At 35.8% G+C, this 24,644-nt stretch overlaps 2 protein-coding genes across 7 annotated transcripts in view; one reads left to right on the forward strand and one right to left on the reverse strand.

Moving 5' to 3' along the window:
* Positions 1–15,590, reverse strand: LOC115213143 (26S proteasome regulatory subunit 6B). The gene is made up of 9 exons (XM_029782077.2): positions 15,457–15,590; positions 12,065–12,166; positions 10,511–10,697; positions 8,581–8,727; positions 6,980–7,183; positions 5,945–6,112; positions 2,728–2,804; positions 1,512–1,736; positions 1–166 (listed from the first exon to the last, which is right to left on the reverse strand). Exons 1-9 carry the CDS (start codon positions 15,487–15,489, stop codon positions 53–55), a joined length of 1,257 nt encoding a protein of 418 aa, XP_029637937.1. The 5' UTR covers positions 15,490–15,590; the 3' UTR covers positions 1–52.
* LOC115213249 (clathrin heavy chain linker domain-containing protein 1-like) overlaps positions 14,442–24,644 on the forward strand; it is a 24,928-nt gene continuing 14,725 nt past the window's right edge. For 3 of the 6 annotated variants that reach the window (XM_036503970.1, XM_036503966.1, XM_029782184.2), the window contains exons 1-4: positions 15,519–15,610; positions 20,295–20,509; positions 21,922–22,109; positions 23,439–23,578. In XM_036503970.1, the coding sequence (XP_036359863.1) occupies positions 15,520–15,610; positions 20,295–20,509; positions 21,922–22,109; positions 23,439–23,578 (634 nt within the window). In that variant the 5' untranslated portion in view covers position 15,519. Of the gene's footprint in view, positions 14,629–15,518; positions 15,611–16,692; positions 16,738–20,094; positions 20,118–20,294; positions 20,510–21,921; positions 22,110–23,438; positions 23,579–24,644 lie in introns of those variants that run through there. The other 3 variants (XM_036503971.1, XM_036503968.1, XM_036503969.1) reach the window with 3 other exon arrangements.

The raw sequence follows: 24,644 nt of genomic DNA on the forward strand, positions 1-24,644 counted from the left end.
AAAGATGGTAAACATTTATTAAAAAGAAAATTATCCATTATAAAAGAGGTATTTATTTGTAAAATTCATGTTCAGTCTCATCTTTCTTGACATTATTTTTATAGCCTTTTTCAAAGTCCTTGGCAAGCACAACATAGCGATTTTCACGGACAGCTTGCATTCCAGCCTAAAAAATATAATCATTTCAATTATAAACGGAATATAAAGATAAAGATAAAACATTTGTAAGTTTAATAGGGAAAGAGACTCTTAGCACACAGGGTAGACTGACAAATGAACCACAGTTTATAAAACCCCTAATATTTAGTCTAATTCATTTCAATACTGGTACTTACGATCACTGCATTCTGGCCAAACAAATAATAATATCAACAGCCTAGTCTAATTAGTTATACATAAGTACCACAGAAAAACACAGCTCAGGGCTGCTGCTGTAAGCAGCTGGAGCACTGTATTATGGACAAGTTATGCTACACTTCAGTCTTCTCATAGGTATAACTCAAAGAGGAATGGATTCTTTCAGACTGACTTGTGAATACACTACATGGAAACATTCAGTGGTGTTTGCAACAAATATAAATTTTAACAAAATTTTCAAGTTACTCTCACAGAAATACTAATTTACAGATGTAAACCCCTGCCATCACTAAAGGACTCGGAGATGCCTTTTGTATGAAAAACAACAGTTAAATTAGTTCTAACAGGTTTAATGAAACAAATATTGATTATCTAATTACAAATAGCTGTGTAATTGTGAGTGGTTAACCTCAGAGGAGTACTTTTACAGTATGCTGATTTTACACACCCACTCTTGGATAATATTGTGCATCTACTTGTTGAGTCTCTCATCACTACTTTGGCAGACAGGTAAAGCCTATGCTTGACTGAGGAGGTCCAACTAGACCAAAATACGTCAGGAGTTGTCTAACATGTTACTTGATAATATGTCCTTTTTTTAGAGCATAGTTGTTTCTAACTAGGCTTTTAATGCTCCCTACATGAAATATGTTAACACAATGTTAGACAACATATAATACTCTTTTACTTGTTTCACTCATTTGACCATGGCCATGCTGGAGCATCAACCCCAGGACTTATTCTTTGTAAGCCTAGTACTTATTCTATTGGTCTCTTTTGCTGAACCACAAAGTTACGAGGACATAAACATGTCAGCATCGGTTGTCAAGCGATGTGGGAGGGGGGGAGAACAAACACAGACACACACACATATTTATACATATACATATATACGACGGGCTTCTTTCAGTTTCCGCCTACCAAATCCACTCACAAGGCTTTGGTTGGCCCGAGGCTATAGTAGAAGACACTTGCCCAATGTGCCACACAGTGGGACTGAACCTGGAACCATGTAGTTGGTAAGCACAGCCACTCCCGCGCCTATGGCTAATATGCTAATTATAAGTTACATAGTGTGTTATGAGAGGATTTATTAATTACAGTTTATAAAGTAATAAAAGAATTTTTATAAAAATAATAAGTTTTCCTCTAACCTCTTGGCAGATAGCATTGATATCAGCACCACTAATCTTGTCTGGTCGAGCTACATAATCTTCCAAATCAACTTCTTCACTAAGATTCATTTTGCCAGTAATGGTTGAAAAGATAAGACGCTTCTGGCGTCTGTCAGGTAGTGGGAATTCTATTTTCCTGTCTAAACGTCCAGGACGTAACAAAGCAGGATCTAAAGTGTCTGCTCGGTTAGTTGCCATAATAACCTAATTAAAAAAAGAAAACATTTTATTAAGTCTACAATTAAATACTGTTTGTGAAAGAATTTTCTTCAAACGATTATTTCAACATATCTTAATGGAAGCAGTAGCTAAAAATGAAGACTGCTTTATCTGGAACATTCTAACCTCCCAAATGGGATTAAAATAAAGATCCAGATGGAGGACACAGGCAGGTGATTTAGTCAGGAGATTCTTATAAAAGAAACAGCTGAAGACTTGTTCGAAGCAAGAACAATGTTTTCAAGAAACCATCGGTATGTGATATAAGAAAGTAGACTTTTGGTAAAGCTGGTTCTTCAGAAAGTCTAATGATGATAGCCCAGAAAACAATCTTAAGAAGGTAGTTGTTTAGCAAGGTGTCCATCATCTTTTAGATGTTAGAAATAAAATCAAGGTAAATTACAAGAATCACGATGACTGCCTAGCGGCAGTATGGGAGACATTGTCACATTTTTGCATATGTTGGAATAAATTCACATAGATAGGAAAAGAGTTTGGGGAGGGACAGCAGTTAGCTTAAGGAACAGAGTACAGATGAAAGTAATATACAAATTAGATATAATTTCTAGAACAGTTATAACTGAAAGCAAAATGTTGTTTTACTATGTGTCTATTGTCTATAAATGTGTGTATATAATATACCCTTGCCTGCATGGAACATGGATGGATGAGGATGATGAATAATTGCTCATTCGTATAAAATACATACTTTGTTGTTAAATATATGTCTCCTAACAGTCCCTCCATGTATATTTGACGTTTTTAAACACACGCATAGATATTTGAATTTAAAGTGGCTACTGTTCCAGAGAGAATTCTTCACGTGTCACAAATCTGTTTTCTCTGAGCATAACTACAAATTTAAGAACAATCTGTATCTAAAATAAAACATTATCACAAACAATCTAATTATGACTTCTCATCAGTTTTATCAAGAATGAAACAAAATAACAAACAAAAGGAATCTTTTAGTCACCTTAACATTAACAGTTTGATCAAAACCATCCATTTGGTTAAGAAGTTCTAAAAGAATTCTTTGCACTTCTCTGTCGGCTGTGAATAAAAAGATAGAGTTACAGAAATGATAAGTCTATATTATTGTTGTTAAGAAATTATTAAAAAAAAATAGTATTTTGAAATATATAATTAGGAATTATTTACTTATATTTAGGTAATCATATTTTTTAATTACTATATTGATAATAATGAAATTATTACAATTTTTGCCATAAACTAATATTTAGTAATCCTTTGAAATATTTTTATTTCAAATTACACACACACAATTGCATTTTGCAATGATTTGATGGTAATAATATACTTTGGAATTAATTAACTGCAATGTAAAAGGAACAACACATTTTCTTTTTATTATTATTTTTTTCTTTTTCATTCAACCTGTGGGGGATATTTTTAACACGGAAAGTGGATGTTAAACGATGATGATGAAGGTATATACATATATTACTCTTTTACACATTTCAGTCATTTGATTGCAGCCATGCTGGAGCACCACCTTCAGTTGAAGAGATTTCCCCCAAGACTTATTCTTTGTAAGCCTAGTACTTATTCTAAGTTATGGGGATGTAAACACATCAACATCGTTTGTCAAGTGATGGCAGGGAGAGAAACAAAGATACAAATAAATAAATAAATAAATAAATATATATATATATATATATATATATAAAAATAATAGTTATCGCCATACTAATATGGCATCTTATAAAAATAAGAAAAAAGCTGTCCGCTTATTAGCTCCATGAGGCCATCGCCTTAAGTTAGCTATTTGATACACAAACTGTATCCATATAACCTTTGAACAAGGGAGGTCAGTTGCTCCACACAACTTGACCGGCAGCTACAGACGCGTTTCGGGGTATTGCCCCTTTTCAATGCAGCGTAGCCAGCCAGTAGGTGTCGCTTCCGACAATCTCTGTTCGATGGTTTTATTTACCTAGTTTCGGTGGAATACATCCACTTGTTTTCAATAACAGAAATATTAAAATAACTAAGTCTCTCTAAAAGAGAACAGCGGCAGCGTTCCCGGAAAATAATAGTTATCGCCATACTAATATGGCATTCTTATAAAAATAAGAAAAAAGCTGTCCGCTTATTAGCTCCATGAGGCCATCGCCTTAAGTTAGCTATTTGATACACAAACTGTATCCATATAACCTTCGAACAAGGGAGGTCAGTCGCTCCACACTACTTGACCGGCAGCTACAGACGCGTTTCGGGGTATTGCCCCTTTTCAATGCAGCGTAGCCAGCTTTTTTCTTATTTTTATAAGAATGCCATATTAGTATGGCGATAACTATTATTTTCCGGGAACGCTGTCGCTGTTCTCTTTTAGAGAGACTTAGTTATTTTAATATTTCTATTATTGAAAACAAGTGGATGTATTCCACCGAAACTAGGTAAATAAAACCATTGAACAGAGATTGTCGGAAGCGACACCTACTGGCTGGCTACGCTGCATTGAAAAGGGGCAATACCCCGAAACGCGTCTGTAGCTGCCGGTCAAGTAGTGTGAAGCGACTGACCTCCCTTGTTCGAAGGTTATATGGATACAGTTTGTGTATCAAATAGCTAACTTAAGGCGATGGCCTCATGGAGCTAATAAGCGGACAGCTTTTTTCTTATTTTTATAAGAATGCCATATTAGTATGGCGATAACTATTATTTTCCGGGAACGCTGCCGCTGTTCTCTTTTAGAGAGACTTAGTTATTTTAATATTTCTATTATTGAAAACAAGTGGATGTTTTCCACCGAAACTAGGTAAATAAAACCATCGAACAGAGATTGTCGGAAGCGACACCTATGGCTGGCTACGCTGCATTGAAAAGGGGCAATACCCCGAAACGCGTCTGTAGCTGCCGGTCAAGTAGTGTGGAGCGACTGACCTCCCTTGTTCGAAGGTTATATGGATACAGTTTGTGTATCAAATAGCTAACTTAAGGCGATGGCCTCATGGAGCTAATAAGCGGACAGCTTTTTTCTTATTTTTATAAGAATGCCATATTAGTATGGCGATAACTATTATTTTCCGGGAACGCTGCCGCTGTTCTCTTTTAGAGAGACTTAGTTATTTTAATATTTCTAATAAATAAATATATATATATATATATATGACAGGTTTCTTTCCGTTTCTGCCTACTAAAACCACTCACAAGGCTTTGGTTGGCCCAAGGCTAGAGTAGAAGACACTTGCCCAGGTACCACACAGTGGAACTGAACCCAGGACTTTGTGATTGTGAAACAAGCTTCTTACCACACAGCCAAAATAATCACTAGGAAAAGGCATGTCCTTATTCACAACAAATTAGAAAGTAGAAAGGTATTTTGGGTCTGAACAAATTGCAGTCTTCTATAAAGCTCAAGTTCTCTAAATTCTGGAAAATTCATCCTGAACATAGAATTATGTACTCCCTAGTCTCTATACAGTCACTCAACCAGCTAGAATACCAGCCAAATTGCTCTAGAATAACACCATATTTTTTTTTTAAAAGAAAGGACATGCTGGGTATGGGGTTTGAGATACAATATGTATGAAAAAATAATTGGTCGTGACCAAGTTTTTCATCATAGATTAGTTGAAGCAGGACAGATTTGAGGTGAAATAATAAAAAGCGTATTTATAAGACTATTATCTGGATAATTAGTCTGCCCAAATCACATCTACTTACTGCCTGAATTAATGATGAATATATTTGCATAATTTAAGACCCAAATATGCTGGAAGTCAATGGTCTTGCAAGTACTGAAACTAAATGAATATTTCCTATACAGACGTTCATGGCATCAGCACTAGCAAGGCCACCTTGTAACTTGTAAAGCTAAAGAGCCCTCTCAACACAGCAGGAAAATGAGATAGAGTGGTTGCATTAAATGAAGTTGAGAAGTTAAAATATGATGGAAGGAGCAGAAACAAGTTTACTGTTGTGGACGAGATTCATGGCTACCTTGCATTATACATGGGTTGAGGGGGAAAGGTTGGAGTGGTGTCTAAAAGAAACATGGATGCAGAAGAGGATGATAGCTTGTCTTGATCTTCACTGCTGTATTTTTTATAAGCCTTTTCTTTCATTCAAATTTTAAATATATTGATACATTAGGACAAGAAATTATTCTTTTATTTATGATTGTGTGTGTGTTCAGCTGTTAATAGCAAAATAAATTGAAAAACTACCTCCAGTTTGAGCATCAAAACGCTTAGTTGCAATAGCATCGATCTCATCAATGAAAATAATTGCTGGTGCATTTTCCTTTGCTAATCTGAATACATCCCGCACCATACGGGGGCCTTCTCCTAAGTATTTCTGAACAAATTCTGAGCCAACAACACGAATAAATGCAGCTGAAATTATAAATAACAATATAAAGTTATTGTTACAAAACGATACAAAATTGTTATTACACAATAATACAAAGTCAACACTACATATGACAGAACTACCAGTACAGAAAGCTAATGCCATGCAATATAAAGCTTTCACTGCACAGTATCCTAAAGCTACCATTACATAACACTATAAATGTACCATTATTACTTGTACTACAGGACTTTCTCATACAACATGTAAATATTCAAACTGATAGACATGTGTGCATGCATACACAATGGGCTTCCTGCAGTTTCTTATTTCTTTATTGTCCACAAGGGGCTAAACATAGGGGACAAACAAGGACAGACAAAGGGATTAAGTCGATTACATCGACCCCCAGTGCATAACTGGTACTTAATTTATCGACCCCAAAAGGATGAAAGGCAAAGTGGACCTCGGTGAAATTTGAACTCAGAACGTAATGGCGCCAACCAAATTCACTTGTAAAGTAATGGTCAATCTGGAGCTTCAGCACACTTTCCCAAGGTGCCATGCAAAGTGGGATTGAACCCAAAATCATGTGGTTGAAAAAAAAAAAAAACAATTCTTATGACAACCATTTCCGCACTTATTAAATATTGATTTATTTTGATCATTTTAATAGGGAAAAGTGTATAAATTAATTAAACTGATTCCAGTATACTATTACTATTAATTTTATTGATTACATCGTGTGATGCCCAACAGGATCAGATCAAAGGGACTAAACTAAACACTGCAATTTTACCTTTCCTGCCAACATGCTGTCATTTATGAAAGTGCTAAAAGACAAATGAGAGAGAGAGAGAGAGAGAGAGAGAGAGAGAGAGAGAGAGAGAGAAAATCAAAATATACTTAACCAGTTGTATGATGAGCAACAGCTTTGGCCAACATAGTCTTTCCACATCCTGGGGGACCAAACATAAGTACACCACGAGGGGGATCAATACCAATTTGTTTATATAGTTCAAAGTGTGTGAGAGGCAGTTCCACAGCTTCACGTACTTCCTGTTTTTGTATGTCCATGCCACCAATGTCAGAGTAGGTCACATCCGGTTTCTCATCTGTAAATAGTATTTATAGAATTAGATTAGTTATACATTTACACCAGAAAACTGTAGCTTTGACTAACACACACACATAAATGAGGATAACATTATATTGCAATTATATCACAAATGATGAAATTTACACATTCTGACAAAGAATATTTATCAATAAACAAAAAATATATATAATAAAGTATCAGATTTGCTCATAGTAAATTTTCATCAAGAACAAATAACATCACCTAGAAATGGACAGCTGAACACAATTTTGCTACAACCCTGTCAACACATTAAGGGCCCAACAGTGAAAGTCTGTGAGACAGTATCAGGATACTGGAAAAAGTTTTGGTATTATTTATTTACCATTACATATGTTTCATTTGCTAATAGGAGTTATAAAATTGTATATGAAGTAGAAAACATGTAAGATATCTTCTATTAGAAAATATCTTCATATAGAGAATCAAATAATTCAAGAGGACACACTTTGGATTTTAACCTCCCCTCCTTATATATATATATATATATATATATATATATGCACACACACAAATGCATATGTATGTCCCCCCACCCAGCACTTGACAATCGGTACTGTTTTGTTTTTGTCTCCATAACTTAGCATTTCAGCAAAGATACCAACATAAAAACCAGACTATAAAAAAATAAGTGCAGACGTTGATTTGTTCACTTAAACTCTTCAGGGTGATGCCAAGCCTTGTGAGTGAAATTTGAAAGATGGAAAATGTCGAAGATGTGTATTTGTATGTTTGTGTATACTGTTGTAAAAAAAGCTACTGGTATTTACACAAAATCTACCGTGTCTGTGTGTCTCTCTCGGTATGTGCATGTAAGTGTGTAAATATATGGTAGTTACGCCGTACAAGGGAGGTAACTCCCTTGTATGGGGAGCATTAACTTGGACATTAAACACTGTCAAAAAGAGATCGAAGTAGTTAACGAGACTAAGCACTGGGATCTGCATAAATAATTGACCGGTGACACGTAAAAAGCACCATTCAAGCATGGCCGATGCCAATACCGCCTGACTGGCCCACGTGCTGGTGGCATGTAAAAAGCACCCACAACACTCTCGGAGTGGTTGGCGTTAGGGAGGGCATCCAAGTGTAGAAACATTGTCAGATCGGATTGGAGCCTGGTGCAGCCTTCTGGCTTGCCACCCCTCAGTCAAACCATCCAACCCATACCAGCATGGCAAGCGGACATTAAACGACGACGACGATGATGATGATGATCTTAAGGATAACAGTCGTTATAAAGATGTAGAGAGTAAACGTTTCTTGAACTGAAATCAAGTTTGGTAAACTATTCTGTATCGACTTACACCAAGTTGCTGCTGTTCTTTCATGAAATTTTAAAAACAGGTTGTGTGAAAGTTATAAAGAAGTTACCTGGTTGAAGCATGGTTATACTGCTGTCTGCCTCTGGAGGAAGAACATCAACAAGAGCATTACTGTGTTTGTGCAGAGCAACACTCGCACTAGGTTTTAGTAACTCACGATCTATGGTAGACAGGATGCGAACATAATAATTAGATCCTGAAAAAGAAAAGAAACAAACAATGTTATAAAACCACACATGAGATAGACTTGCAAGTGTTCTAAAGTTAATATACACTGGATCTGTCACCTATTGTCTTCTCCAAGTAAGCAGGAAGTCTAAGAATATTCCCAGAGTTAAGTGATGGCCAGAAATCCAACAAAATGCTCTGTAGATGAGGTAGCTCTACAGCAATTTTTAAGAGTGCATCATGTAATACCAAATTCAAATACACCAGCAATTAGCTCACCAGCAGAGCTGATGTTTGCAAGGAAAGTAAGATCAGTCTTTGATAAATTGCTACCTGGCAAGAAAAGGAAAAGTGTCAGGAAAGACATAGCAAGATTCTTTAAAGTTAGTGAAAAGGTGTATATGAGAGCATACAAGAATGGAAAGCAGAGTTGGGAAGATGGCATAATTACTAAATATATAGATAGGTAAAGTGATGTATTGGGTAAAAAGTAGAAAAGATATACAAAAGAGACAGAGGAACTAATTGAAAAAGAGATTCGTGGAAAGTGAACCAAAGAAGTTGGAGGAACAGATAGAATGCAGGTGATTGAAACCAGGCATACAAGTGAAAGGAAAAGAAAACATACAGAGTTCTTGAAAATAGATGCCAAGTGCAAAAAATATTAAATTACACTAAAAAAAAAATCAAAAAAGTGAGGTGGGGGTGAATAAAAAAAATTATTGCTAAATAAAATGACACTTCCTGAGAAAAACTTAAAAGGGAGATGTAGGGAATTAGTAATAATGGTACACCTCTCCTATGTGATGAATGGAATAACCTAGCCACTGTAAGCAAAGAGAAGTATGTGAAGTACCAAATTACGTAGTAGGCAGTCAAAGATAGTCATGTCTTTATTGGTTTTGCTAAGTATATAGTATTCTAAAGTGGGTGATATAAATATCCAACATTTTAAGGATATAACAGTTAATATATAATATTTTAGATATAAATGAAAACAGAATGGAATAACTTTGAATTTCAAGTTCATTCTAATACATGTTGGCTTCACAAACTGAGCTGTTGGACATAACCACTTATTTCGTTAATAACACAATTTGTAAACAATAATACAATTGGTTTCATGTTAATTAACCAGAGTGTATCTATGACATGGTGCGCAATGACTATCACAAGGAACTTCATTTACAAAATACCAGATATTCAATGTTCTCATATACTTTACTGATATACATAACAAATGTATAAATACAATGGGCACCACACAGCTTCTATCACAAGGTAACAATTAACTTGAGGTTATATAACAGAAGACACCAAACATGGTGTGCAGTGGGACTAAACCTGGAACTACATGGATGGACAAGTGACCAAGACCTTTGGCGATATGCCGTGCTTGAGAAGACCCATCAAGCCAAGTGAAACAGTAATGACTGATGTTGGTGCCACGTAACAAGCACTTGTGCCAGTGGGACGTAAAAAGCACCCTTTAAATGCTGGACCCCACAGAGGCAATGATAAATGATCAAGACCATGGCGATATACTGTGCTTGAGAAAACTCAAGCCAACTTTGTGGCTGATGCTGGTGCTATGTAAAAAGCAGCCATTCAACCATTCAGAGTGGTTGGCGTTAGGAAGGAGATCCAGCTGTAGAAACCATGCCAAATCAGATTGGAACCTGGTGCAGCTATCCAGCTGACCAGTTTCAGTCAAACCATCTAACCCATGCCAACATGGAAAACAGATGCTAAATGATGATGATGAAAGATGATAAACAATTAATTTTTTCTTTAACAGTCAAAGATATTACCTGTAGTGGATCCAACAATACCATTATTTTGGTCTACAGCTTCTAAAAACTGACCAATCACTAAGGGGACACTTTGAATACGTTTAACTTCTTCTTGGGCATGCAAATACTCTTTCTTAAGATTTTTTTGTTCATCTTTAATGTATTCTTCTTGTACTTCAAGAAATTCCAATTGTCTCTGGAGTCGCTGGAAAATACAGAAACAGAGATTTAATAAATAACAGAATAACATTATTAAAAATTATGAAAGAAAACAGGATCTCCTAATTTATCTTGATAGACTCATAATAGGAAATGCACTGTAGATAGTGTTACAATTAAAGAAAGCTGGCAAAAATAGAAGCCAATGGAACAAAAGTCCATTTTCTTAAAACAAATTTCTAGCTGCCCACAAACCTCAGAAGAGACAAATTTATGTTAGGCCTCATCTTGACACCTCACCATTACTATTTTTATTGCTTTCCAGCTCCATCCAATCACTTTCATCCTTTTCTCTAAAATGTGAATAGTTATGTAGCTCCCTTACAGCTAGAGACCTGCTTTGTTCTGGCCCCTTCTCTGATACTTTTACTCTTCATCTCATAGCATTAAGCTGCCCCAACAGGGTTCATAATCTTGCAAGTCTTTAAGTCCCTTTTCCTAAAATAAATTTCTAGCTACTCACAAGCCTCAGAAGAGAGAAATTTATGATAGGCCTCATTTTGACACTTCACCATCACTATTTTTATTGTATGGCAACCTCACTGGTGCAGTGGCATGAGAAAAGCACTTAGTACACTATCAAGGAGATGGTGAAAGGAAAGGTATCCAGCTGTAAAAACCATGCCAAAGTAGACAATGGAGCATGATGCAGTCCTTGCTTGTCAGATCTTGTCAAACTGTCCAACCCATACCAGGCTGGAACAAGGACATTAAATGATGATGATCCTGAAGTCATGTCAACAGCAACTTCTCAAATACAACCCTGCAACAGTGCTTATCATTTTGCATTCTCAATAATCCTCTCAGCTATGAATCTATATGAATTCAAACAGGTGGTAAGTGTAGAAAAATTCAGCATCTGAAGACACTGGTGATGGCTTGTGTCAAACAATTAAACCATAGAGTTTGAGAAATTGAACTACTGTGAAAAGCAAATAATCTAACATTTCCAACCTTTGTTCTTCATCTGAGGAGGAAAAAAGTGAAAGTGGTATTGTCTCTGACTCAAGCCAGCAAATTAAATAGTTTAAAAAAATGGTAAAGCAATAGCACTTCTTTCCCTCAGGCAAAGGTATAAAACAGATTCCTCATTCTTTGTGATACTTGAACATACTAAACCCTTCTAGAACTCTTCATTTGTGTCTATTCAGTTATTTCTAGGCTTCTGTATAGATAAGTTTGAAAAAGCAACAGTTGTAGACTTGACAGGGACACTGGGTGAGAGATCCAACAGTGTCCATAGCACGCATACACATTATGCTTCCATGGCTCCGGTTTATATAGATCACAGTTGCAACCAATGCTACTATTGAGATAAGCTGTATGAGTTATAAATAATTAACATATACTTACTTTATACTTGACATAGAGGTCTTCATTATCCAAAGCTAAGGGATCATAATGAGGAATGGTTTGGGCAGTTCCAGGGCGAGATTCACTCACTACAGAATCTTCCTGCAATTAAAATGAGAAAAAGTATACAGTGATTAATTCATATGGATGATAATATAAGAAAAGAAAGAAATTAGTTTACAAATTCTTTATGTACTCCAATATTTCTCACATCTTTAAACATCATCATCATTGTTTAATATCCGTTTTCCATGCTGGCATAAGTATGATAATTTCACTGTTATTACAAGATACACACAGATATGTAATGTCTTCATTTTCTTATCAGTCTCTAACAGCTTCTATTGGAAGGCCTGCAATAACATCTAATAAGTAGAACTCTAGTTCTCTGTTTCCAGAGTCACTACGCAATTGAAGCTTTATGCAGTTACTGATTATCAACATGGCCAAGAAAGCTTCCTCATAGGAAGAAACTGCTCTAATAACAGGAATGGTCCATTCACAGCTGTTAACTAAAACAGTATATTTCACACACTTCATAGACAAGCTGTTTTTAAAAATCATGTCCACTCACTACCCTATTACAACAATCTGATAACTTTCAATAAAGCAGTACTATGTGTTTTGGTTATTTCAAGAAAACAAATGAGCTTAATGACTAAATCATCACCATCTTTATAAATTTCAGTTCTATAACTATATCAGAAAACTCTTTATCATACATAACTTTCAATTCAAAATTGACATTATGTGTATCAGAGACAGAAGATACTCTAACCCTGAATAGTTGATTGCTTTTATAAAGCTTAAATATATCCTCTAGGATTGAGACACCAAATTCTAGGTAGTGTCTAAGAAAAAGTATGATAGTGTTCAATGACTAATATCATTCAATCAGTAATTTACAGTTAAGCTTTATCCTTGTCGAGTCTTTTCTGTTGCACTACAATGGTTTCTGCTCTTTTGGGTTTCAGAATCTATCTTGTTCCCACACAAAAAAAAAAAAAATGCACCTGCTTTTCCACTTGAAGTTACTTCCTGTTTAAATTATTTGTTATCCGTATTTTATAGCCAGAGAGACCAAAGAAGATAATGTGCAATAATCCTCTACCTCTGACAAATTGATTATTGTGGAGTTCTTGACTTGGAATAAAAAATTTCTAATAAATATGCAAAGTCTGAGATCCTTACATGAAGGAGAAAAAAGTGGGGAGGGTGACATTTAATCCTCTCCAAAAGGCCCCTCTAAAAACTTCAATTAAAACATCCATAATTACTTCAGTTAAAGTTAAATGTCAAATACTGGATCAAACAGGAAATAAAACACCAATAAATGCTGGTAGAAGAATGCATAAAATTGCCATGTGATGGTGCTAAACTAATAACATTTATGAAGTGATGATAAATAAAATGTTAATTAACATGGCAAATAAATAAACTTTAATGGGATGATAGCAAACAAGTTACCATATTTAATATTTTAGAAATAAAATTGATTTCATTTTAATACTGTCCATTGTAAAATTTTATCTTGAGCCATTTCTGTTTTACTAACATTTTTGAACAAGAATGCTCTTCAAAAAAGTTATGAATAGGCGCAGGCGTGGCTGTGTGGTAAGAGGCTCACTTACCAATCACACGTTTCAAAGTTCAGTCCCACTGCATGGCGCCCTGGGCGAGTGTCTACTAAAGCCTCGGGCTCACCAAAGCCTTGTGGGTGGATTTGGTAGATGGAAACTAAAAGAAGCCCATTATGTCTTTGTCTGCCCCCCCCCATCGACACTTGACGGCCGATGTTGGTGTGTTAGCATCTCCGTGACTTAGCGATTCGGCAAAAAAGACCGATAGAATAAGCGTCAGGCATAAAATCTAAGTGCTGAAGTCGATTCATTCTACTAAAAATTCAAGGCGGCACCCCAGAATGGCCGCAGTCTAATGACTGAAACAAGTAAAAGAGGGAACCTTCATGTGGCCACTCGACCCGTTACAAACAGCAGCCATGTGTCCCTCAATTCATATAGCATTGAGTTTTTTAAAAAAATCAACAAAGAACGCATATGGATGATGTCATCCCAAACCCACTGTGTCTGAATAAAAACCAGGATTGTCAAAAACTAAAGCAGCTTTGATCATAAATCAACTCTATCAGGGCTGATGTGGGAGTAAACAAGAAAAGGACCAATCAGTTATTAATAATAAAAACAATTTCTATTATTTTGCGTAATAAGGGCAAAATTGGCACAGCAAAGATTTGAACGCATAAACGTCAATTTCAAACAGTATAATTTAACAACAAATCCAAACCGGTCCTCTCAGTGTGAAAAGCACTTTGTTTTTTTCTTTTTCGAAATGCTTTAGTGTTCTTAAAAAATAAGCAAAAAATACATTTACTGAATCTTTCCTTTTTCGATCAGATATATTTTCACTCGTGATTAACAAAGTAAGCGAAAGAAATTTTCCCTCTAATTTTCCAAACAGAATATTTTTCCAACTCCGTCAAAAGAGAAACATTTTGTGTTACCTGTGGTTGCGGAGAATCCACGAAAATCTCCCATACAGAAATGGTGAACAAATTTCTTTCCAAAACAACTTTGTTGTATTCAATTCTAGTTCAATTGTTACCTATACTATATTTTGGTCCTTGATTGTCCCCGATAAATGTCAATTAACTAAATAATGTAGAGCAGACTACGTCGCACACACGTATCAATGGAAATAAGGACCAGGAGGAAATGTATTCTTTACCCTATAAACATCGGGCATCAAAGAAACTTCACAGAACAACTGGATCAGCCGAAATAAGGTGTGCGTGCCTGTATGTGTGTGTATATGTGTGTGGTGTATGTATATATATATGTGTAGTTATTGATTTATTAATTATATCAAATTCTTCATAACTGGCCCTCAATAGTTAATTGCGATAAATAACATGAAATAGAGAAAGCAATTTTTACGATGATCATTTATAAAAGACTAACGAGAACAACTGGTTTCCTCGATTGATTGATGTACGAGAACTGTTTAGTCCAAAATGGATGTGTGAAGAATAACAGAGGAAATATAATATAAAAGCAGTTTTACGATAAAATATCATTACGCGAAGGAATAAATGAGGATTAAATAAGGTGGGATGAATGAGAATTTAACACATATTGTAGGAGGAGGCGTATAAATTTGTTACTCCACTATAAAGTGTGCAAATTAAAATTGAGCAGCAAACATGCTACAATAATGAAGTACCAATGACTTGCATAATTACACACTTGCCGGTTAAAGCGTTACTACGAGGTAAACCGAAATCGAAAGCTTTCAGAAGTTAAAAGGTCTTATAAATATAAAACAACATACAAAAATATTTCATACAATGAAGTTGAGAAATATAAATTCTGTACCTTTTCAGTGACAGTGATGCCAATCTCCTCCATATTTCGTTATTAACCGGAAGTAATGACGAAATGACGTCACTTCCTGGTAACTTGGACTGTTTATGCTATGACTTCCCTAACGCTGATGCATGCCGAGTATTGTGTACATTATTTGAGAAAGGTTTGTGTTTTGTTTCCAGTAGTTGTGTGAAATTATATCGATAATAGCCCAGAATAGTGATGTCTTTTCAGTGAAAGCCTTTTTAGTGTCTCTTAGAAACAAATTTGTGAAATATATTTTTTTAATGTTCGATACTTTTCGTTTTACTTTTACCCGATGCCACCAAAGAAAGAGCCTAGCAGCTGAAACTAGTTCAAATAGCCTGCGGTCGATAGGAGACTGCAAATTGAACCCTTCTGCCGGCGAAAGCTAATTCAGATCTCGCTGTCCCATTCAGGCGAAGCGTACAGGCTAAGTGACAAAACGCTTATGACCCTGAGACTTAATCCTGATACAGAAGTGTCTCCAACATTGCGGTGGATTTAGAACTTGCAAAAACCTCTGAGTAACTCCTGCAATTTTTGTTAGAGCAAAGCATCTCCGATGTTTATTTCTCTTGTACCAGTTATATACTACTTATAGAAATTATCAACTATATCCCCTCCAAGTATCCTATTCAATGAAATATTTTCTGGTCAGTTCAAGTATGTTTAGTTGTTTTTCTTTCTCCCAGTGAAGGATATACAGAAGATAGTCAAGTGCTCCTCAGCGATCTGAACGGCAAAAAATACTTTTAGATGGAAAGCGGACGCGGCAATCTTTCGTCTCTAGTAGACCTTTCCGTCGATTTCCGTAAAAAATTTTTTTTTTTTTTACATATGGGCTTGCGGGAACTTTTGAAGTAATGAGTGCGAAAGAGACTAAGAGAAAGCGATTGTATGACGAGGGAAATTATTTTGAAGTTACCGTGCATGGGAAGCATTGATGTACATGTGTGTGTGTGTGTTTGATAGGGTGTGGGAGACAGACAGTATGTTGTATAAGTGAAGTGCTTCTGTTAGTGTGTGTGAAGAGACAGAGTAATGTGTGAAAGAAAGAGATAACTGAATTTTTTTACTCGGTGTATGTGTATATGTATGTATATTACTTCAAAAGTTCCCGCAAGCCCATATGTAAAAAAAAAAATTTTTTTACGGAAATCGACGGAAAGGTCTACTAGAGACGAAAGATCGCCGCGGACGCTAAATGATGATGATGATTTGCAGGTTTACCTCTGAATTATATAAAAAGAATGATTACTGAGGCAAGCATTCTACTACATACTTAAACAGTTTTTGTGGGATAATAAATTAGATCCATTTAAAGTTAAATAAGCCGTACTAACAAGAAAATAATATCAATTAAAAAATTTTTTTAAACTTTAATATTCATAGAGTAGGCGTGGCTGTGTGGTTAAGAAAATAACTTCCTTACCATGTAGCTTTTGGTTCGGTTCCATTGTGTAGCATCTTGGGCAACAGTTAAAAATACGCACACCTGGTGTTTAGGATTAGGGGTTGCGCCGAAAACGGGTGGTGTGCGTATTCTTTACCTCTGCCGCATTTAGTATAATTAATTGATTAAGGAAATATGGCATGATAATCATAGCAAAATAGCCAGTGTCCACTTATGGCAAATTAAAACTTCAGCTATACATATCAGGATTTTTAAAATTTTGCAAGTTAACTTGCTTCTATGTAATTTAATTTATTAAATAATGTATTAATGTATTAAATAAAATTTCTGGCTATTTTATGTAACAGATCCCTGGTAGAGTGTTGTTTTCAAGAGAAATTATATAATCTTGATTTGTTCAGATGAAAGTTGGATACTGATGTATAAGTTGTCATTTGATCATCTTTTCATACTGGCATGAGTTAGCGAGTTCACAATTTTGCACTCGGCAGGGCATCCAGCTGTAAAAACTATGCCAAAGCAGACAGTGAAGCTTGGCATAGTCATCTGGCTTACCAGCTCCTGTCAAACTGTCCGACCTATGGAAGATGGACATTAAATGATGATGTGAGGTTCAACATCCAGAGATCAAACCTTCTTCCTTCGACATCCCTATTTTCGCTCATAGTTTTCATTGTCATCATCATCATCATTTAATGTCCGCTGTCCATGTTGGTTGTCAAGTACTGTAGGCGATACAAATACAAATATACACACATAAATATATATACGTACAATGGACTTTCACACAGTTTCAATATACCAAATTAACTCATAAGGCATTGATCACCTGGAGCTATAAAAGACACTTACTCTGCTCAAGGTACCACGCGGTGGGACTGAACCTAAAACTACATAGTAACAAAATGAGCTTCTTAACCATACAGCTATACTTGTGCTATATGAATCTTTGGTAAATGAATAAATTTCTTTCGAATGCAGAATGTAAAATTACACAAATATCATGAGGTCTTTTGTCCCTCGTACTATGAATTCTGCTAATATAATAATATTATTTGGCACAATCTCACTGATTTTTGAAACTTGAGTAATATTCAAAATATTATACCTGTTTTAACCCTTTAGCATTTAAACCAGTTATATTTGGCCCAAATATTCTACTTGTTTTATGCCCAAACTGGCCAGATTTGGCCTCTCAAACCTACGCTACAAAGTAATTCTAAAAATAAACAATCACACCATTGAAATCCCCAAACTATGAGATAAGGTATGATTAATACAGATCAATGTGAAGGCATAAACATTGCATTTGGCAGAGTAATTTGAACACTAAAGGGTTAAATATTGAACACACACTATATTTTAGTAATCTGTATACATACTTAAAGTGTGTATTTGTTGAAAGCCTTACTAAATTGTAGTATTTGTCTTAATAAAGTATCTCTTATAGATAAAAAGTGTTAAAAACCTGGTGAAGGTTGTCTAGCATTGGTTGTGAAATTACTGGATCTAGATTTCTGCTTGTTAGCTTCTTTAGCAACAAATAACCATGTTACATCATCAGCTGCTAACTGAAGTAGTTAAACAATGATGAAAGGTCACTGATGTTGCATTTAGCCTGCAGTTTGAACCAATATTTGTTATTGTTTCAAATTTTGGCACATCATCATCATCATCATCGTTTAACGTCCGTTTTCCTTGCTGGCATGGGTTGGACAGATTGACTGAGGTCTGGAGAGCCAGCAGCTGCACCAGGCTCCAGTCTGATCTGGCAATGCTTCTACAGCTGGATGCTCTTCCTAATGCCAACCACTCCAAGAGTGTAGTGGGTACTTTTGACATGCCACCAGCACAGGAGCCAGTCAAGGGATACTGGCATCAGTCACGATCGGTTGGTGCTTTTTATGTGCCACTGGCACGGAAACCAGTCAGGCGGACCTGGCATCGACCATGTTCAGATGGTGCTTTTTACATGCCACTGGCACGGGAGCCAGTCAGGTGGACCTGGCATCGACCACATTTGGATGGTGCTTTTTACGTGTCATTGGCACGGGAGCCAGCCCAGGGCACCGGCCCCAGCTATGATATTGGTTTTACTTGAATCAACAGGTCTTCTCAAGCATATCATATTGCCCAATGCATCAGGGTATTAACAGGGCTGGACATGTGTGGCTGCAATCTCACTTTAGTTGCTGGGTCTTCTCAATCACAGCATATCTCCAAAGGCCTCAGTCTCCTGTCATTGCCTCTGTGAGTCACAATGTTCGAAGGTCATGCTTCACCACCTCATCCCATGTCTTCCTGGGTCTACCTCTTCCACAAGTTCTTTCTACATTTAGGGAGTGGCACTTCCTGACACAGCTGTCTTCATTCATACAAATGGCCATACCAGCACAGTTGCCTCTCTTGCACACCACATTTGATGCTTCTTATCTCGAATGTTTCTCTCACAGTGCTTACACACTGTCGTGTATGCACACTGACATTACCCATCCAGCAGATCAAACTAGCTTCATTTCTTTCAAGCCTATGCATGTTCCCAGCATTTGTGGTCCATGTTTCACTGCTGTGTAGCATGGCAGTTTACACACATGCATCATACAGTCTACCTTTCACCCTGAGTGAGACACCCTTAGTTGCCAGCAGAGATAGGAGCTACCTGAGCTTTACCCAGGGTGTTCTTACTCTAGTTGCTACACTCTCAGAGCAACTGCCCCCACTACAAACTTGGTTGCATAGGTAGCAGAAGCTATTAACTACTTCTAGTTTCTCCCCATGGCATGTGATTGAATCAGTTTTCTGTACATCTTCAGTGTTTATTGCCCCAGTGCATCTGCCATGCACAAAAGCTATTTTCCCAGTTAACCTTCCTAAGGCCAGCAATTTCAGTAGACGGGGGATCAAGCAGATTACATTGGCTCCAGTACTCTAATTATATTTATTTTACTGACCCCGAAAGAACAAAAGGCAAAGTTGATCTTGGTGGAATTTAAACAAAGAATGTGAAGACAGATGACATGCTGCTAATCCATGCCAACAATTCTGCCAGCTTACTGCCTTACAGATATTCATTATTAGTGATAAACAGTATTAATTGAGAATTAGCCAACCTGCGTACATACTTGAAAGCCTTACTAAACTGCAGTATTCATCTTATCTCAGCAAGGATATTTGCTGCTGAAGAAGCTAACAAGCAGAAATCAAAATCCAGCAATTCCATCTCCAATGCATGGTAACCTTTGCTTGATGCTGATATTTTGCTGTTTTCTAACACTCCATCTCTTTAATAGATACTTTCTCAAGACAAATTCTACAGTAAACCTTTCAATATATACAGATTGCTAACTTTGAACTAACACTGCTTCTATCACTATTACTGAAACACTATATTTTCCTGTTTTATTTTCAGAAAAAATGCCAGTTACTTGGCATCACAGTATTGCTCCTTCAGTCTCTTCCATTTGTTCCTCCTTAAGAAAGAACTATTCTCACATTGAGTCAAAGACAGGCTTAGATGTCCACTTCCTAAAAGAACTGGTCTGTTTCATTGAATCAGAATTTAAAGAAGTGGATGAAGATGATCATGAGCAGAGATTCATTGTATTTCAAAGGGCATTTAATATGGTTTGCAATATATATTTTTCTATTCTCTAACACTTCATCTCTATAATAGATACTTTCTCAAGACAAATACTGTAGTAAACCTTTCAATATGTATACAGATTACTAATTTTGAACTAATACTGATATGAAGGCACATGGCTCAGTGCTTAGAACATTGAGCTCACAATCACAAAGTAGTGAGTTCAATTCTTGTACAGGTTGTGTGTTGCGTTTTGAGCAAGATACTTTATTTCATGTTGCTCTTGCTCACTCAGCTGTAGAAATGAGTTGCAGTGTCACTGGTCCCTAGCTGTGTCAGTCTTTGCCTTTCCCTTGAATAACATCAGTGGCATGGAGAGGGAAGGTTGGTATGCATGGACAACTGCTGGTCTTCCATGGACAATCTTGCCCAGACTTGTACCCTGGAGGGGAACTTTCTAGGTGCAATCCCATGGTCATTCATGGGGCCATAACCCTTTTTATATATCGATACATTTTCATTGAAAATTATTATCATTTTATTATTTATTTATTTCATTACACTGCATTAATTGTATTTGTCCCTTGCCATTGTCCAGTGACAAGATGCAAATCAGTTTGTGTATAATCATTAAAACAACAAGAAATTGTTAATCACAAAAAAATTCTTTTCGTTATTTTGAAATAGGAATAATTTTATGAAATGTCATTAAATAGTATAAATGTGTATAAAACTGTCTTGAGATATTCATTGTTTGATTTGTCAATGTAACATGATATCTCTTTCCAGCCCTACCTGATCCCTCCCATCCTATTTTCTCAAATGTAAGAAGTCATATAGCTTCTTTATAACAAGAAACACTTGTTTTGCTCTGTTCCTTTCTCATAGTTTAATCCCCTCATCTCCAAGCATAAAGTCACTCATCTCAGGGTTTGTAGTCTTGCAAGGTGCCCAGAAACCTCACTAGTGCTCACTGGTGACATAGCAAAAGCACCCAGTACATACTGTAAAGTGGTTGGCATTAGGAAAGGCATTCAGCTGTAGAAACCCTGCCAAAGCAGACCCTGAAGTATGATGCAGTTCTTGGATCAAGTGGATCCTGTCAAACCACCCAGTCCATGCCTGCATAGAACATGGATGTTGGGTGATGTTGATGATAATCTCCTTCAACAATCACTGTACTAAAAGCATTAGGTTTTACATATGTTTCCATGTGATGTAATTACAAACAATAACCAATATTATATAATAAATGTAGAATGTATCTTTTCAAGAACAAAAGTTTGTTTTTCTTTCAAAATGTAAATTATATCTATCTCAAATTTCTACAGAACTACTTGATTTGCGTCAGAAAATAGAAGAAAACACATTTTTGACAAAACTTAATTTATACCAATCAAATTTTTGAGTTTTAAAATTTTCTTTAAATCTAACCATTTTGCTTAAATTTCAGGTAATTGAACATGTCCAAAATTATAAATTACTCTTGACATCAATAAAAAAAGAATATGAAAATGTGATTGAGGCTCTTCGCTATTCCAAACGACGAAATCCAACACTCAAAAACCAAATAATTAGATTATCTACTCAGGGTTCAACAATTCATAATTTTAAAGTGAGAATTTATCAGCTTCAAGAATTGTAAGTTATAATCTTCCAGATTTAGAAAATAGAATGATTATAGAGACAGGCATATAGTTTTATGGGTAGCAAGATTATTATTATTATATAAAAAATGGATCTTTACCTTTTGACCGACAGATTTAAAAAATGATTTTTTGTAACTAAACACTTTCAAACTTCGGACACTTGGTAGAATGTGTCATATAAAACATCTTTTACTCTTAGCATTTTTGAGAAAAGCTTATATTTAGGAAGTTATTTCACATTAAAGTTGTAGTATTTCAGTAATTTCAACCAATCAATGACGTGTATTCAGCTGAATAAAATTACTGCTGTTGTTTGTCAACAAGAACTTCTGGCGGTGTATATTTCATTTGTCACTGTTATTTATGACAACCCTAACCCTAACCCTAAAACCTTAAAGCTAAAACCAGTACAAATGCATGAACGATGTCATAAATAACAGTGACAAACGAAAAATACACCGCCGATAGTTGTTGTTGACAAACAACGGCAGTAATTTTATTCAGCTTAATACACGTCATTGATTGGTTGAAATTACTGAAACATGAAAACTTTAACGTGAAATAACTTCCTAAATATAAGCTTTTCTCAAAAACGTTAAGAGTAAAAGATATTTTATATGACACATTCTACCAGTGTCCGAAGTTTGAAAGTGTTTAGTTATAAAAAATCATTTTTTAAATCTGTCGGTCAAAAGGTAAAGATCCTAAAAAATGTGTTGTTACACTTAGATGTGCATGCTTGCATTTATTTTGGTTAATCCTCTCTGCATTGATTAAGTTTTTGCTAGTAATGTAATATGTAAATCAGTTCTTGTAACTTCTTTCTTTTGGCCAGTCAACATAAAATGTGCATACTATGCTATTTTCCAGTGGAGTTATGATAATCTTTGTCTCTTTTGACCCCATAAAGACATAATTCCAGCACATGTCAAAAATACAGTTTTGTACATCATGCCAGTATGGATCAGACAGTTTGAAATGATATAATGTATCCAAGGACTGCGTCAAGCTCCAATGTCTGTTTTGGCATGGCTTTTACTGTGGGATGCTCTTCTGAATGCCAATCGTTTTACAGCAGAGACTGGGTGCTTTTTTGTGCCACCTGTATTATTGAGGTCACCATACAGTTTGGAGGACTACATGCCCTGGAAGAGGTGGGAGAGGTATCTGTGTATGTGGAGGGGGAGTCAGTTTCATACCAGGAGATGAGGGGTAGGGGCTGAGCAGGTTCCTGTGGAGGGATCTGCATGAAAGCTACATTCTTTTGGATAAAAGAAAAAGAGCATTTTTTTCATTAAATAGTGTCTGATTTATTTTGTAGACTAGCTATACAGAGAGGTTATAACAAAAACCTTGTAAAGAAACGAGACGAATTATTCGATAAAAGCCCAGATTGTCTGAGATTTATGGAAAAGAAGAATGTAGCAAATGAAAAGGATGTGGATAAACGAGTGATTCCAGGTGAGTTTGTTTATTTTTTTCTAATTTTTAAAAATATTTATATTAATCAATAATGAAAATTTTTTAATCTTGGAAACATACTAAAAATGAAATAGTTATTATTTATTGAATGTGTGTATATATATATATATATATATATTTTAATCAATTTAGGGTAGCAAAAAATTCAATAGAAATTTATCGCTACCAGCAGTCTAGTGGGAAAGAGAAAATAGTCAAAGACTATATATATAAATTCAACAACAATTAAGGAATGGCCTTAATAGGCCATTCGGCCCACTAGAAGAAGCAGCCAGGACTCAAACCTGTATTAGGGTAAATGTTTTTAAATTTTCATTTAATTTCTGAATTACTACTACTTAGCGGTTTGAGTCCTGGCTGCTTCTTCTAGTGGGCCGAATGGCCTATTAAGGCCATTCCTTAATTGTTGTTGAATTTATATATATAGTCTTTGACTATTTTCTCTTTCCCACTAGACTGCTGGTAGCGATAAATTTCTATTGAATTTTTTGCTACCCTAAATTGATTAATTGATGATTTTCTGACTAATTCTGAGATTGAATCAGCAGTTTATATTTACTGCTGATAAGTTGGCGCGAATACGATGGTTTTGAAAATTTTAGGGCAGATATTCCGAGGGCATTGATACAGATGCCTCGTGTATATCCGTCTCTCCTGGCTTCTTTACCGATGAGGTGTAGCCTTTGGTAGATTGACTTAATTTAATTTAATTAAGCTGGTTTGCCATTAAAAACACCGAAACGATGCATCGTCTAAAGATGAATTAGGGTAAATGTTTTTAAATTTTCATTTAATTTCTGAATTACTACTACTTAGCAGTTTGAGTCCTGGCTGCTTCTTCTAGTGGGCCGAATGGCCTATTAAGGCCATTCCTTAATTGTTGTTATATATATATATATAGAGAGAGAGAGAGAGAGAGGTTATGAGAGGTAATGGTGTCAATAAGACCCAAAGATGTCAGGTAATGCTGAGTAAGTGCTATGGACAGACTATAGTTGAGCTCCAGGTTCGGTGATTATGCGAATGAGGAGTCCAACATAGGTCA

This window comes from Octopus sinensis, linkage group LG6 (genome assembly GCF_006345805.1).
Source record: "Octopus sinensis linkage group LG6, ASM634580v1, whole genome shotgun sequence".
Lineage (NCBI taxonomy): Eukaryota > Metazoa > Mollusca > Cephalopoda > Octopoda > Octopodidae > Octopus > Octopus sinensis.

Coding starts and splice junctions, on each gene's coding strand:
- LOC115213143 (XM_029782077.2), bottom strand. CDS start 15,489: ATGGAGGAGATTGGCATCACTGTCACTGAAAAG. Junction 7,184..8,580: donor TATAACCATGCTTCAACCAG/GTAACTTCTTTA, acceptor TACTATTTACAG/ATGAGAAACCGGATGTGACC. Junction 2,805..5,944: donor TTTTGATGCTCAAACTGGAG/GTAGTTTTTCAA, acceptor TTTTATTCACAG/CCGACAGAGAAGTGCAAAGA.